The 16,724-nt window shown below is 38.8% G+C and overlaps 1 protein-coding gene across 6 annotated transcripts in view; it reads left to right on the top strand.

Moving 5' to 3' along the window:
* Positions 1–16,724, top strand: part of AGK (acylglycerol kinase) — a 109,929-nt gene that overhangs the window by 83,310 nt on the left and 9,895 nt on the right. For 5 of the 6 annotated variants that reach the window (XM_063099914.1, XM_063099912.1, XM_063099913.1 and 2 more), the window contains 4 exons: positions 7,652–7,731; positions 10,520–10,577; positions 14,521–14,668; positions 15,098–15,195. In XM_063099914.1, the coding sequence (XP_062955984.1) occupies positions 7,652–7,731; positions 10,520–10,577; positions 14,521–14,668; positions 15,098–15,195 (384 nt within the window). The remainder of the gene's footprint in view (positions 1–7,651; positions 7,732–10,519; positions 10,578–14,520; positions 14,669–15,097; positions 15,196–16,724) is intronic. The other variant, XM_063099915.1, reaches the window with a different exon arrangement.

The raw sequence follows: 16,724 nt of genomic DNA, 5'->3' as shown, positions 1-16,724 counted from the left end.
CTGTTAGAGCACCAGTCAGCAAGACTTGAGTACTTATCTCAGCACTTCTTGCCTTCACTACATGCTTTAGAACAGCATTTCCCAAGGAATATTAGTTATGCAAAAATGTCCTCCCAGAGAAGGATTGCAGAGTTAACAATTCAGGAAAACTGTATATTGTATTTCTCCTTTTGGAAATTATAATGTACATGAACCTATGAAAGACTCCAACAAGAACTGCAGTAAACATAACTTGTTTCAAATCAAATAAGTTTGGTATTTCCCGACTTATTTCACCATGGAATCTTCTGTCATCATCATCATCATCATCATTCGATTTAATACTTTTTAACATGAAACATTTGGGGAAATGCTGTTGTGGACACAGCAAACTCACATAGTGTTGTTTCTCTCCCTTAGGCCAGAATGCTTTCTTGTCTCCTTTCTCCAGTCCTCTCCCAACATTTCCCAATCTAGGTACCTTATGGTCTATATTTAAAAAAATTTTTTTAAATTAAAAAAAATCTCAAGACATTTTACTTAACATCAATATTAGATGATCATTGTTTTCACCATCTTTATGTTCTCTGCTTCTAATTAGGTTAGTGTTAGAGAGAGAGAAGGAACTTGCATCTTCTATGGCCTGCCCAACAATCCTAAGAGAATCCTGCTTCTCTCTCAGTTTACAGGTACCAATGGAATCCACAGGTAACAGTAATTCAGGTGTTCTTGTTGCCTCCAAACCAGGGTTGAGACCAGCACAACCATGACTTGGCTGAATTGTGAAGTTTGCTAGGTTTGTTATCTTTCTCTTGCTCCACTTCCTCACCTTTCAGCCCCTTACTCCGATACATCTTGTCCTTTCAGCCTTTTCAAAAAAAAATTTTTTTTTTTAAAGATGACTGGTAATGGGATCTTAACCCTTGGCTTGGTGTTGTCAGCACCACGCTCTCTGAAGTGAGCTAACCGGCCATCCCTATATAGGGATCCGAACCCATGGCCTTGGTGTTATCAGCACCGCACTCTCCCAAGTGAGCCACGGGCTGGCCCCCCAAATTTTTTTTATTTTAATTGACACATTGTAATTGTACATACTTACGGGATTGCAGTCTGATGTTTTGATACATATATATATGTTGTATAATGATCAGGTCAGGGTAGTTAATGTCTCTATCACCTCATACATTTATCATTTCTTTGTGGCAAAAACATTCAAAAGCCTCTCCTCTAGCTATTATGTAATGTACAAAACTTAACTGTTAACCATAGTCACCCTACTGTGCAATAGAACACCAGAACTTACTCCTCCTAATTGTGATTTTGTCCCTGTTGGCCAACCTCTCCCTGATTTTCCTTACCCCTTTCCCCTCTCCAGTCTCTGGTAACCACTGTTATACTCTGTTTCTATAATATCAACTTTTTGGTTTTTGAAAAAGATTCCACATATGTGTGAAATCATGTGGTATTTCTGTTTCTGTACCTGGCTTACTTCACTTAACACAATGTCCTCCAGGTCCATCCATGTTGCCACAAATGACAGGATTTCATTCTTTTTATGGGCTAAATAGTATTGCATTATGTATATATACACACCACATTTTTAAAAATTTTATTTTTATTTTTTAATTTTAATTTTTAAAATTCTTATTGAATCATAATTGATTATACGTATTTTGAGGGTTCAACATTGACATATGTTGATCAAATAAATATTACTAGCACATATATTGTTAGAAATCATACTTATTTTTTATGCCCCTTGTCCAATATCTCCCTAACTCCCTCTCCCTCCTCCCTTCCACCTCTGATAACCCTAGATTTCTTCTCTCCTTCTGAAAGAGAAATGGTTACTCTGTTGATTTGTTGCCTAGATGATCTGTCCAATGCTGAGCGGTATGTTCAGGTCCCCCAATATTATTGTAGAGCAGATGCTTCTTCTATCACTCTGGAATGGGCTTTGTGGAGAGTGACATCCTCTTTTCTATATCTCTGCTGGTGACTCTCCTTGTGTCAATGTACTCCAGTGGCTGGTGGACCATCTGCATGGTGGTTGTGACGTCTAGCTGCTTTCGTGGCAGCCGTGGTTGTTGTGGTGGCTGTGGTGGGCCACCCACATGGAGGTGATGTTTTTGGCATGCTCCTTGGCGTTGGCAGTGTGCCTGGTTGTGGGGGGCCACATTTTTTTTTTTTAATTCATTCATTCATTGTTGGACACTTAGGTTAATTCCATATCTTGGCTGTTGTAAATTGTGCTGTAATAAACATGGGAATGCAGATATCTCTTTCACATACTGACTTCATTTCCTTTGGATATATACCTAGTAGTAGGATCACTGGATCATATGATAGTTCTGTTTTTAATTTTTTGAGGAATCTCCAAACTAGTTTCCATAATGGCTATAGTAGTTTATACTCCCTCCAACAGTGTGCAAGTGTTCCCTTTCTCCACATCCTCACCATCACTTGTTTTCTTTTGTCTTTCTGATATTAGCCATTCTAACTGGAGTGAGGTGGTGTTTCATTTTTATTTGCATTTCCCTGATAATTAGTGATGTTGAGCATTTTTTCATATGCCTGTTGCCCATTTGTATGTCTTCTTTTGAGAAATGTCTATTAAGATCCTTCATCCATTTCTCAGTTGGGTTATGTGTCTTTTTGCTGTTGAGTTGTTTAAGTTCCTTATATATTCTGGATATTAAGCTCTTGTCAGTTTGCAAGTATTTTCTCCCATTCTGTAGGTTGTCTCTTCACTTTGTTAAGTTTCCTTTGGTGTGCAAAAGCCTTTTGGCTTGATATAATCCCACTTGTCTATTTCTTTTATTGCTTGTTCTTTTGAAGTCTTAATTATAAAATCCTTTCTCAACCCCATGTTGTGGATCGTTTGTTTCACCTGTGTTTTCTTCTAGTAGTTTCTTAAGTTTTGGGTTTTACATTTAAATCTTTAATAATCAATTTTGAGTTAATTTTTGTATATGATGAAAGGTAGGGGAGTGTTATACTTCTGCATGTAGATGTCCAGTTTTCCCAGCACCATTTACTGAAGGGATTGTCTTTTCCCCAATATGTATTCTCGTCACCTTTGTCACAGATCAGTTGGTTGTAGATGTCTGAATTTATTTCTGGGCTCTCTAGTCTGTTCCATTGTAGGTACGCTATTTTTTAAATGTTGGTCAAAGGGTACAAAGTTGCAGTTAGAGAGGAGGAATATGTTTTGAGATCTGTTGCACAGTATTTCAACATACCTAGGAGAATATATTTCTAATGTCTCACTACATAAATAAATAAATAAATAAATAAACAAACAAACAAACAAACAAACAAACAAGCAAGCAAGCAAGCAAGCAAGCAAGCAACAGGGGCTGGGGGCTGGCTTGTTAGCTTAGTTGGTTAGAATGTAGTGTTGTAGCACCAAGGTCAAGGGTTCAGGTCTCCGTACTGGCCAGGTGCCAAAAAAAAAAAGCAAGTGAGGGGATGGATGTGTTTGTGAGCTTGATTTTATTATCTCACATTGCAAATGTTTATCAAATCATCACACTGTACCCCATAAATGTTTTTAATTATGATTTGTCAATTAAAATATTAATAATTAATTAATTAAATTTGTTTTAAAGTTTATATTAGCCCTAACCATCCCTCTGCTTTGCTGCTTCCACCCATTGCACAGTTGCACCTGCTTTGTACTTTCATAATACTCTGTATGTATCTTTGTTATTTGAGCCCCCACATTATATTGTTATTTGTGGTGTCTGTATCTATATACTCCTCCACTATACTTTGAGCTCCTTGAGGGCAGGCATGTTTTATCCCCAGTCCCTAATACATATTTCTTAATGCTAATTCTGTGAAAAAAATGAATGACTAACTAAACAAGTCAGAAACCTATCATATAAAAACTTACCATACTGTTACACTTCCTTAGCAGTTTTGTTCAGGTGAATGTAAAGTGGAACTTAATTTAGACAGTGTTTAGATCCAATATTTTGTTCAGTTCCAGATGGCAGAATTAAGAAGGGCATTGACAGACAATAGTGGTGGGTAGGTAAGGGCGTAATGTCATGGAGGAACAATTGGAAGAGTAGATATTTAGCATGGAGAACACAAAGTCTGAGGGAAGACAGTAAGCATGTTGAGGTAGGGAGTACATTAGCTCGTTCTCCAGTGTGCCCTCAGCCCCCAGCACAGTGTGAGGCTCAGCAAAGGAGTTCAGTAACATTTGTTGGGTGAATGAGTGAAAACACACCTGTCTTCAGATACTTGAGAAGCAGCTATTGTGGAAGTATAGTAAGTGCAGAGATATTTTTGATTCAGGTAAATACTTTACAAGGTTTTTTGTCACTGAATTTTATGACTTACGATAGTAATTTTATTTCTTAATTTTATTATAAATTGTATTTATTTGCTATTATCACTCACTGGGCTAGGAGGTGAGGATACAGTGATGATAAACATTTATACACCAGTAGGAGATCATGTGAAGCAGTTTGTGCATTAAGCAAAAGGTGACCCTGTTTTCGGAGGTGGAAGCCAAAGTTCAGGAGTTAAGCAACTTGCCTAAGATCTCTTAAGTTTATGTGAGGATTCTCACTTCAAAACAATTAGTTCTAAGTTACTATGCCATTTTGTAAAGGTTTAGGGATCAGCATATAACATTCCTAAGAAATAATGTAGCCTTTAAACGGTCACTTATACTTTGTTAAAATCATCACTTATCATGTTCAGAAATATTGGAGTCATTCTTGATTCCTCAACATGAAGTCAGTCAGGCAAGAATCACATTGGCTGTGTCTTCAGAATATACCCAGAACCAAGCATTTCTTCTTGCCTCTAATGTTACCACCCTAGCCCAAGCCACCTGCATCTTTCATCAGGGATTTTGCAGGAGTCCTCTAACTACTGTCTTGTCTTCTGCCCTTGCCTCCCCACAGGTTATTCTCAACACATCAGCCAGTGTACGGTCATGAGTTACTGTGTGTCACTTCTCTGCTCAAAGCCCTTCAGTAACTTTCCATCTCTGAATTAAAACCAAAGTCATTCAAAAGCCTTCAAGGCCAGACACAGTCTGGTCCCTGTCATCTCTCTGGCCTTATCTGGGTTGCTCATGTACCTCAGATCTGTGTTCAAATGTCACTGTATCAGTAATATCTTCCTTCACCTCCTCAAATCAATTAATGGTTACCACTGCCCTCAACATCTTTGGACTATCTGTTTTTTCATCCCACTCTCCCCTCTTCCTACTGGCTCTAGCTCCTCTGTTGCTGTTGCATAGAAGAAGGATTAGAGAAAAGTCTTTTGACTCCACAGCTTGTATGATAGTTCCTTTATGGTTGCTGAGACCCTGGTGCTGTCTGTCTATGGGTTCACGTGTGACTTCTCTGGGATGCCTCCCTGTGACATGGTTTTCTGATGTTGGAGGTCTGTTCTAGCTCCACCTCTTTCTGCTTCCTCCCTCAGCTCCCAGGCTTGGTGCCCTCCACAGACTCCTACTCCTTGGGTACTGTGGCCCCTGGGCCAGATTGTTAGATGGGGTTCTGTCAAGATGACTCAAAGCCCTGCTGTCTTCTGTGGTATCCACTGGGCACCCAGGAGACTAATATGTCCTTGCTGTGCCAGCTGTGACTTGCCTCTGTGCTCCACCAGCTCTCTCTAGTTCCCTTTTCCCTTGCTTAAGCAGGTACAGAGAGTAGAAAAGAAAGTCTACTGCATGAGTAGATACCCAGCAGAGGAATGAGAGGCCAGCACCTTTTTCTCATAGGCTTCTCCCATTTGTGTGTGATTCTAGAAATCTCTCGCTTGGTTTTAGCATAGTGGGAACAGGGCATAGTGGGAAGTGAGGTGGGGGAAAAGTACTCCTTTCCTTAAAGGGAAAGAAGACTTTGTGAACTTTCTCTAGGCCAGCAATTCCTGTGCCAAGGATCCTTCTCCAGTTCTCAATCTGCTTACACCATTGTGATGGGATGATGGCATGGTAGAAATCGAGCTGGATGTGCCTGTTCTTAGCAACTTCTGTGGAGTTGTGTCTAGCATGTGGCCACTCTCTTCAGAATGTGGGGGTCTTGCTGCCTATTGATTCTCAGCTCCAGGGCTTTAGCTGCAATTATGAGCTAAGGGAAAATCCTATTCAGAATCCTGGTACATATATTATTTGTACTTTAAGGGAGGGTCATTGGTGGAGTCTAAACTCTTAGGAGCACTGGCTCTCGTGTATTTTTTTATATATTGCTTAATTCACTGATTTATGAGATTATAATATGCAGTATTTGGCTATAAAGCATTAGACTAAATCTGAATCCCTTTTTTTCTGTGATGAAACAGTAAAAATTATTAATTTTATTAAACCTCAAGTAAAACTATATTGCCATTATCACATTTAAACAGATATCGTCAAATATGTAGTTCAAATGTTCCTTGTTGCTTCAAATTTTTGTTTTGTTTTGTTTTCTATTTGTTTTGTTCTAATCATGATCTAAAGGAGAGCTACACAGTGCATTTGGTTGATATTTTTCCTTCTTTTTTTTTTTTTTCCTTTTTTGACCCGTTCGGCACGGTGTGGTCTGCACCACGCTCAGCCAGTGAGCACACCAGCCATTCCTATATAGGATCCGAACCCGCGGCCTTGGTGCTACCAGCGCCGCACTCTCCCAAGTGAGCCATGGAGCTGGCCCGATATTTTTCCTTCTTAAATCTCATTTAATCCCATTCTTTTTTAGTCTTTTGTTTGTTGGAAAAAAACAGAATAACCTAAATTTTGTCCTCCCCCCCCACCCCCCAACACACACACACCTGAGACTGTGTGTTATACACCCTCCTCGCTTTGGCCTGGTGGAATGACTTCTGATTCATCGTCAAGCCACTGAGCTGTGCTGAGAGGCCTTTTGAAGTCATGTGATTCCCACTGTTCTCAAAGCTCATCTCCGCACCTTGCATGGGGCCTCTGCTGGAGGATCACTGAAAGACCTTTCTCTCAGCTGTCAATGCCAGGAAAAGCCAGGCTTTAATTCATGTTTGTATGTGAAGCAGGATATTCTAACATGACCATTTTACTGTCCACAGTGGGAAACTTACCTTCATCATTGTGTTGCTTTCCTCCAAGTTTTCTCCTGAGGAGAGCAATGGTTTCTCACCTTTATCCATGCCATTCTTGGAATAAAAGAACATTGTGCGTCAAGGGTGTGGTCCTTGGTGTCTCATAGCACAAGTGAATCCCTTTTTATTCTGACTTGCTGTGACAAACATTTGACTGTATTTTCAGATATTCAGGTGAAACATTCTAGAACACCATATTCTGATTTACTTGAGAGCTCTTGACTATATAGAGAACACAGGGTTAAATTATCTTTGTCTTGGACAAGTATACAAGAGAGAGGAAATTCTGGCTGATTGGTCTAAGAACCATAATTAGATGCTCCTTCATTTGCAGTCTGAAGTATGATAATATGTTGCTTTGCTAACAGATTTATGAGACCTAATACATAAAAATTAGTTTCACTTTACAGTATGGCTTGTTCAGGTACTTTTACTGAGCACTTACAGGGTTAATTTCTTTAATCTGAACATACTTTTGAGAATGTTGGTTTGGTGGAAAGTAGGCCACGAATATTTGCTGGGTACTTACATGTAGAGAGTCCCAAGTTATTATAATCATGAATTTAAATTAAGTGTATTTAACTTCCAGGGTGAAAAGGAACAACCTGTGTTTGCAATGACTGGCCTTCGATGGGGATCCTTCAGAGATGCTGGCGCCAAAGTTAGCAAGTAAAGGATTGCTGTACTCGTGTGTGATGGCTTTTAAAAAATATTATTCTGTCCCTCCTTTGAGGTTTTAATATACAGTGATCTTCTGGGAATAAATTTGGTGTGCCTGGAAGTTGAATTGTGTCTGAATAATGGAAGTAGAAACAGGTAGAGGTTTATGTCCTGTGTACAGAAAGGTTAGGAAAGTTCCAGTTTCCTCAACACTAGCTTGGTGGTAGCTGGAGAGGAGAAGGGTGCATCTCTATTTTTAGCCACAGTATTTGAATGTGGCTAAGGCTCAAGCTAGACTGCAGGGAGCACTGGATTCCTGCCATCCTGCAGTACTGCCTGTGCCGCAGCCTCTCAGTGCTGTTATGGTCCTGCTAGGAAGACTTTTCCTGAGACGTGTGATTTTGAAGCCCCAGCAGATTGAGAGACAGCAGGCCACCTCTCCTAGAGAAGGGAGCAAGGCGGATACCTGGCTGTGTTATGAGGTGGAAGAAACAGGGCTGTTGAGGAGGTGATTAGAGGGCCGCCACTAGCTTTTCATGGGAATGAATTTATTTTTGGAGAATCCATTGTGAGAAATTCTTGGCTTGGAGAGAGAGTGTGTCATGTTTCATTTGATGGGGAGAGGTAGTGTAGCCGAGAGCTTCCTGAGGTAGGACTGAAGGAGACCCTGTGTGAGGTTCACTTCGTGCCTGGTGGCTGGTGTTTTTTCTTTACCTTTTCTTAAAACCGAGGGCTTACAGTTTTGGTGTAGTTTAAATGAGTTATGAGTGATCTTACACACAGCTTTCATCAGGAAGCCCCTCTCTCACCTGATAGGCCAGCCTGCCACACTTTCTGTACAGAAATGTCTCACGCTTCTTTCACTTTATTATTCCTGCTAATGAGGTTCCTGACAGTGGAATGTCAGAAGAGAGATATTACCGCCTTATATCACAACTGCATGCTTGAATATTTCACATCTTTTTATTTGCAAGTATGCCATGATTATGTCGATTCCATAAATCACCTTGTGTTTGACTCATAAGCTCAGATTCCAGCAGCTCACCAAGTGGAATCACTTAGCTTTCCCTGAAAAAGTCTGGTGAAAACAAATTGCTTTTCAAAATGTGTTGGTCAACAACCACGCACAAGCACAGATCAGCCCTTTTAGGAATATCTGACATATTTACTCCATATTTTGATTGGTTTCTTAATAGTGAATTGTAAACTTTTGGTTGTTGTTATATAACACCTTGTTTAGGGCTGTCTACTAGTTGTTCCTTTTGTTAAGTTTGGATATGACAAATCATTTCCTAGCTGGCCATGGGAAGATTGCAAGCAGAGTGTCAAAATTTGCTATTGGGAGGGATGAAAAGAACTACTGACAATTTAGAAATAAACTAACTGCCAGGATGTATTTCTACTTAGCTAACTGGGGAAAGAAGCAAACTATAAAGTAAGCTTAAAACACACACACACACACATACACACACACATACACACACACACACACACACACACACACACACACACACACACACACACACACACACACACACACACACACACACACACGTCATATGCTCAAGGCCCTTGTTGGTAGCATTATATTATTAACCTGAATAATAATCTAGAATGGTTTCTCATTGCCCATTACGTAGAAACTCCTCATTCTGGTTTTCCAGGGCCAACTTTATCTATCATCACCCGTAATTATGTAATTATGCATCGTTACTTTTAAGTTTTTCCCTTTTTTCTGGCTGTTATTCTCGCTGTTTCCCATACCTTTGCTCCTCTTCCTAGAATGATTTCCTTCCCTCTTTCATGTATCTAAATCCAACCCATCTTTCTAAGTTCTCTACCCTTTTTTCTTGTGCTATTCATTTTATAAGCATGGCTGCTCCAATGATTTTAGACCCTTGCTGAGTTTTTGTCCCTTCTTGACTCTCCTTTCCAATAAATAGTGATTGTTTTATACTGTGCCATAGATAGTCATTTATTGATTTCTGTTACTTTTTTGGGCCTTATTTTCTCAAATCATAAGCTCCCAATGTGGGAATTTCATATCTGTATTTCTTCTGTTTTCTCCATATACATAATAGGTGCTAAATAAATGCACATTAATCAGAATCAATAGGGAGCAGTTAAGATGGGGTGGTTGGTAACAGTAGTTTCAAGGAAGGAATCTACCTTATGACACTTTCTAATTCTAACTAGGCATCTTCCTCTCTTCAGTACCTTTTATGCATTTAGCAATATGCAGTAGATCCTTTTCATTCCCAGATTTAACTTTTGCCATCTTAAAGCTGCATAACATAAGTAATGTGAAATTATGATTACTTACAATTTTTAAGTGCATGTGTGTGTGAGGACGTGGGTGCAGTCATTAGCTCGTGAATAACACATCATGCAGCATCTGCATCTCAATGTGGATTTATCATCCTCTGCTCATTGCTCTTTTGAATGTATCCTCAACTGTTCTATGGCTGAAAGTAAGTGTTATAGTGATACTCGTGAATTTAGGGACTTACGGAGACCCTGGTCATATATCCCTTGTAAATTGCAAAAAAAAAAAAAAAAACCCCAAAAACCAAAAAACTTTTCTACGGCATAACTAATTACATACTGTTTGACATGGTATTGAAATGCGATTAAAAATTTACTATAATATTCTTTGTGCTAAGCCACAATTCCCAAGCCTCCAGAGCAGCCACTCATAGGAGAGGTGTAATTCCAATATTGTTTGTCTTGAATGGTATCTATCACATTAATAGTTCTTTTAATATTTTAATCAGGTTTTTATCTTGGTCTTTCTTAGGTACTGGTATCTTGGGCCTCTAAAAATCAAAGCAGCCCACTTTTTCAGCACTCTTAAGGTAAATGCAATTTACAGTATAAAATCTTGCTCTATGTTTTTTTGTTGTTTCTCTCTGATGTACGTATTTGGGATATTTTTTTAATTCCTTGCTGCAGATGCATGTGACATGCTCCAACACTAAAATGGGGCATATTTGATTATATACAAATACAGAAAGCATTCCTGTTTTGGTGAGCAATTAACCCTCCATTACCAAACCCATATTTAATTTCTCTTTAACATTCCACTTCCCTTTGCTATTAATTTACTCACTCTCGCCAGATAACCCTTGAACAGAATTACTTATATCTTATTATTTGTATGTGTACCTATATTAGTACTTGGAAATGAAGACTTGTATCTGAATATATCTAATTGTACAGGCTTGTGTATAATATCAGTAGATTTCAAACTATACTAGCCAAATATGGGTAGAAGTTATTATATTGGACAGCACACACATCGAACATTTCCATCATCAGAGAAAGTTGTATTGGGCAGTGCTGCTCTATACTATACATTATAAAATGTTGGCATAGAGTAAAGCTTAACAATTTCTCAATGAAAATGCTAATAGAAAAGTCATCCGTAACTCTGGACTGTGTACAATTTTTAGCTTTTATGCAAATCAAAGTAGTATATTTACAATTTGGCTGGCCAATCTAAAAATTGGCAGATGGACTTTAAATGTAGAAAGAAGTTTGGTTCCAATGTTAATACTCAGAGTTATTGAGAGTTTTTCTAATTATAAAAGTAATACATGTTCATTTCAAAACATTTGGAAAACACAGCTCCCTTTACCTTCTTAAAAAATTTCAGTTGGATTAAGAAATTAAATGTAAAAATCTAAAATCACTAAAATACTAGAGGCAAATCTACATGATTTTTAAAATGAACTTGGAAGGGCAAGGCTTTTCTACACCTAAGGCAAACTGGATTAGTAAAATATTACTCAAGGGAATAATTTCATTGGTGAAGTAGTGAGTGCATTTAGAAAGAAACAGAGGGAAAATGACACTTATACTAAATGGTGAAATATATATAGGACTAGATAAAGGGCATTTGGATGGAGAAACAGGATGTGTGAAGTCACAGTGGTATAACAATCATTAATTATGGTTAATGCCATAGAATGGCAGGAAAGGAAGCTAGAGGGTTAGGTAGGAGCAGGTTAGGGCAGATTTTGATGTGTGATTTGACTTTTATCCTTAAAGCACTAGGGAGATATTGAGTCTTAAGGCATAAACAGATTTTCATTTTAGAAAAATTGTTTGGCAGCAGTGTGGACAAGAGATTGGTTGTGGGTAGCTAAAGTCAAAGACATCAGATAGAAGACTGTTAAAGTGATCCAGGTGAGAAGTGATGAGTTATAGACTAAGGTGATAACAGTGAGCATTGACAACAGAGGATGGATTCAAGAGATGTTGAGGTAGAACCCTCAGTAGTTGAAAGAGTATAGGATTGCCAGATTTCTGGTTTGAGGGACTAAAGTTTGGTAACTGGAGTTTTCCTTTAATGTTAATAACGTTATAGTAATATCAAGTTTGTGAAGAAAGATCACAGTTTTACTTTGGTGTGTGTTCAGTTTAGCATACCTGTGGTACAAGTGGAGATACAATTGTGATTTAGGTCTGGAATTCAGGAGAGAGATCTGGGCCAAAGGAACAGGTTTAGATGTCATAAGTGTATGAGTGGCATTGAAACAATGGCATTGGTGAAGTTACCATTGAGAACAGATTGGCCCTGAGGAATAGAAACATTTAAAGAACCAGAAAAGATGACTGAGAAGTGCTAAGAGAAAACTAGGACAGAGTTCTGACATGGAAGCCAGCGGAAGAGAGAAATTCAAGAAGCAACAGCAAAGAGTCTTAATAAAGGCAGGAAAGTATCCTCCAAAGGTTTGGTAACCTCTGAAGTGGAGCTGCTGAAGGCGTATTGAGGAAAGTTAGGAACAAGTGGGAGGCAGAGAAGTGAGGACAGTGAGGATAGGGCACTCCTTCAAGAAACTTGACTCTGAAGAGAAGGAGACAGAAAAGGCAAAAGCTGGAGGGAAATATGGGGTCAATGGAGAGTTATTTTTTAGTTAGAGAAATATCCATGTCTTTATACGCTGAAGCAAAAGGAAAGAAGAATGCGAAGAGGTGAAGAGAAAAAAGTATATGAGCATGTAGAAGGATATGCAATCCAGAGTACTGGATTATCTTTGGACAGGGGAAGGGACACCATTTTCATTGATATAGGAGAGCAGTGAAGGATAGGTCCAGATGAAAACAATATTATAGTATGTTAAGGAATGTTAAGGAATTCTCGCTGATGTCCCCGATGTTCTCATTGAATTCTGTAGGAAGCGAAGTGGTCTGTCCAAAACGAGATGAGTGGGTGTGGGGTGGGGGTGGCATGGGGGATTTTGAAGAAAGATGAAAGTAAGGATGCTTAGAAGGATTGTCAAGTGGCATTGAGGACCTGAGACCAAGAATTTGTAATGACACTAATATACTCCTTTGGGGGATTGTTTTTCTCTGTGTCAGTATTCAGCAGGAATATTTTTTCCCTCTAATAATACTGAGCCATGATGTAGGAGTACAGCAACTTAGTGACAATATTGATCTAGAATTGGGGCTTTTTAGGGCATGTGTTATGGAAGATAAAAGACATAGGAAGGCCAAGAGTAAATGGAAAAAGAAAGCAAATTAAAGTAATGGACTAATAATTTGGTAATGAGGGAAAATGAAGTGGTCAGGGACTGGAATCCTCAATGTGATTGAAAACTTGGAGTGGTTAGGATCTTCAGAGGCCCAAATAAATCCCTGTCTTCCTCTTCTGAGTTTGAACCAAGTTATGAAAACAAATGCAGGAACTAGGCAAGTGGAGATCAAAATGGCAGCTTTATAAATGTCAGCAAGAGTGAAGGACACAGCTTAGATATGTCACAATCTGGATTCCTAGTACTCCAAATTGAATTCATCCACTTAAAACAGCCCTTTCAAGTCAGAGCCTACCACAGTAAGCTTACTGCATGAAGCTGCAGTGAATGGGTGAGTCTCGAGGACAGCCACTGTCAGAGGGGGAGAAAGGAAGGGGCTGGGTTTATGCACTGGTCCTTCTGCACGTGGGGAGGAGTAAGCAGTGGCATGAGAGAAGCCAGAATTGTTACTATTTTGTAATTCACCCCATGGAAACTTGAGGAAAGGGAGTAGTTTACCCTAAGAATTATGTCAAGCAGAAAAGAATCAACCTGAGCAATATGGAATGTGATTAGAGAGTAGAATGTCAGGGTTTTAAATTTTCAAGTTGGAAGAGTTCTGGGTAACAGTAAGGGCCAGGATGTGGCCATATAAATGGTGGCTGTGGTGCATTAGAGGTGATGTCAAAGGCTGAGAGGCTAAGGTATTTTAATTATTCCTGTGGACACTGATTGATCCAGGATGACAGTGGACTTGAGGTGCCAGGCAGTAAAAGACACAAGAGTTTGTCTAGAGTATGAGAATGATAGGCTTTGAAACAAAAATGAGAAGCCTAGGGCTAGATTGGGAGGCTAGGCTACACCATTCTGACCTCTGGAATATGATTCCAGAAGTGAAGTAAGTATTTGATACAATTGATCAATTTCATTTTTCTGTCACCATCTGTAAACCAAAGATAAATTTATTATGGTCATGCATAGTGGCTTTTTCTTAGACAAGTGTAGGCAGTGGTGGTTAGTACACTCTGATCACCTCTGCTCTGTGTTAGGGAGAGCAATCGAGGCGGCAGTCGCCAAGTTCATGGTTTTCAAGATAGAGCTTTAATGGGCAAGGGAAGCTTGAAGATTCCATGCTCCAAATTAGCAAGAATTCTGTCCAGTGACAGATAATTAGTTAGCTTTCTAGCAGATGTAGGTATTATACTAACCTTTGCAGAGAGAAACTCCCAGAGTTTGGAATGTGTGTGTATGACAAAAGTTTTTATTTCCACATTAATAGGAGTGGCCCCAGACTCATCAAGCCTCGATTTCATACACGGGACCTACAGAGAAACCTCCCAGTGAACCAGATGAGACCCCTCCCCGGCCTTCTTTGTACAGGAGAATACTGCGAAGGCTTGCGTCATACTGGGCACAACCGCAGGACGGTGAGCAACGTGGGGACTGAAGATTAAGAAAACCCTAAAACAGACCACCAAAGCAGTTTTAGAGACTAACTGGAGCAGGAGAAGTCTTTCAAAGGTCATTGAATCCAGCCTTCTGTATGAATTCACCAGAGCAGGGCCAAAACGATGTCCCCTGAATGGGTGCAGCAGTCTCTGTGCACTTTCTTTTTGTCATTGGTGTTTATGTTATTTGGCTGCTTTTGGTAGGGATGTTGCAGGCACAATAGAGATTCCATCTTGAGCCTGGCTCTTTACCCCTGTGTATAAATAGTATGAAATAAATAAAACTAAGGTGCATAGTCAGCAGAAGGGTTTGGGAAGCTGAGCTGAGCAGCTGGCAGTTCGTCAGTGGTGATGGGGTTTTGAAACGTTAATGGAAGAAGTTGACCTGTATCTAATGGGTTCCCACAGCCCCCTCCCAAAAGTTGAGCCCAGAGGTCTGGAAAGACATACAGCTGTCCACCATTGAACTGTCCATCACAACACGGAACAGTCAGCTTGACCTGATGGTAAGTGTGCTTTTTTATTAGAAAAGCATTGATATGTGGGAAGAGTGACAAAAGACTACATGCTCTTCCACCAATTCAGTATTTTTATTTCTACCCTGTGGGGATACAGAGGAAAGGATCAGGAAAAAGAGGATGTGGTGCACCTTTAAGGATAATAGCAATGAAGCAGTAGCTGAGTGCAGTAGTGGCGTGAAAGCTTAAGGGGGCTCTGATCAAGTGTTCTGGTCATTGCTTATCGGGCCTTTAGTGAACTTAGGGCAAAAGCCTTTAGAAATGAAAGTTAGCTACTCCCATTTGTTGCTGGAATAAAAAATTGTGGAATTTTTGTGTGAGTAAATATCCATTATTTTTGTGACTATATTATGCAGATTTAGATCCTCAGGAGAAAAATAAACACACACACATCTATATCTATATTTATATGTGATTTTATTTTAGTTCACTCTTTAGACATGCACTGTACAATATGGTAGACATTAGCCACAAGTGGCTATTTAAATTTAAATTAATTAGAATTAAAACTTTAAAACTCAGTTTCTCTGTCTCACTGGCTACATTTCAAGTGCTCAATAGCCATATGTGGGTAATAGCTACCTTATTGGAAAGCACAGATATAGAACCTTTTCATCAGTGCTGAAAGTTCTGTTGGATAGTCCTGCTGTAGATAGTGTGCTAAAAAAAAGTTGAAATCACGCAGGGGCTAGCAAACTGGCCTGCCACCTGTTTTTGTATAGCCCATAAGCTAAGAATTAATTTTCTAATTTTAAATGGTGGAAAGAAAATCAAAGAATAATAATATTTTGTGGCACATGAAAAGAATATGAAATTCAAGTTTCAGTATCCATAAAGAAAGTTTTACTGGAACAAGCCATATTCATTTATATACATATTTTCTTTGGCTGTTCTTATGCTACAATGGTAGAGATGAGTAGTTGCAACAGAGACTATATGGTCCAAAAGCCTAAAATGTTTACTGTCTGGCCATTTACAGAAAAAGTTTACTGACCTCGGTATAGAGAAAACTTTAGTAATTTATATTAATGAGAATGCCAGTAGAAAAGTCATTCTTAACTGTGGACTAATTACTATATTCATCCTCTATGCAAATCAAAGTAGTCTGTTCACAGTTGTCTTGGCCAATCTGAAAATAGGCAGATGGAATTGGAATGTAGTGAGAAGTTTGATTCCAATATTAATATTCAGAGTATTGAATTGTTTTGTAATTATAAAAGTAATACATGTCCATTGCAAAACATTTGCAAAACAGCTCCTTCAAATTCTAAAAAAATTCCATTTGGATTAAAGAACTAAATGTAAAAAAATAAAACCATTAAATTTCCAAAGCAAAATCTAAGTAATTATCAGTACAGGTTGAGCATACCCAATTAAAAAATCCAAAATCTGAAATGCTGCAAAATCTGAAACTTTTTGAGCTTTGACTTGATGTTCAAAGGAAATTTTAAATGGTGAAATTTCAAAATTTAAAATTTTGAATTTTCAGATTAGGGATGCTGAACTGGTAAGTATAA

Source organism: Cynocephalus volans, chromosome 6 (genome assembly GCF_027409185.1).
Source record: "Cynocephalus volans isolate mCynVol1 chromosome 6, mCynVol1.pri, whole genome shotgun sequence".
NCBI classification, from domain to species: Eukaryota; Metazoa; Chordata; class Mammalia; order Dermoptera; family Cynocephalidae; genus Cynocephalus; species Cynocephalus volans.
The sequence above is the reverse complement of the archived record's forward strand: the minus strand, read 5'-3'. Positions and strand labels throughout refer to the sequence as shown.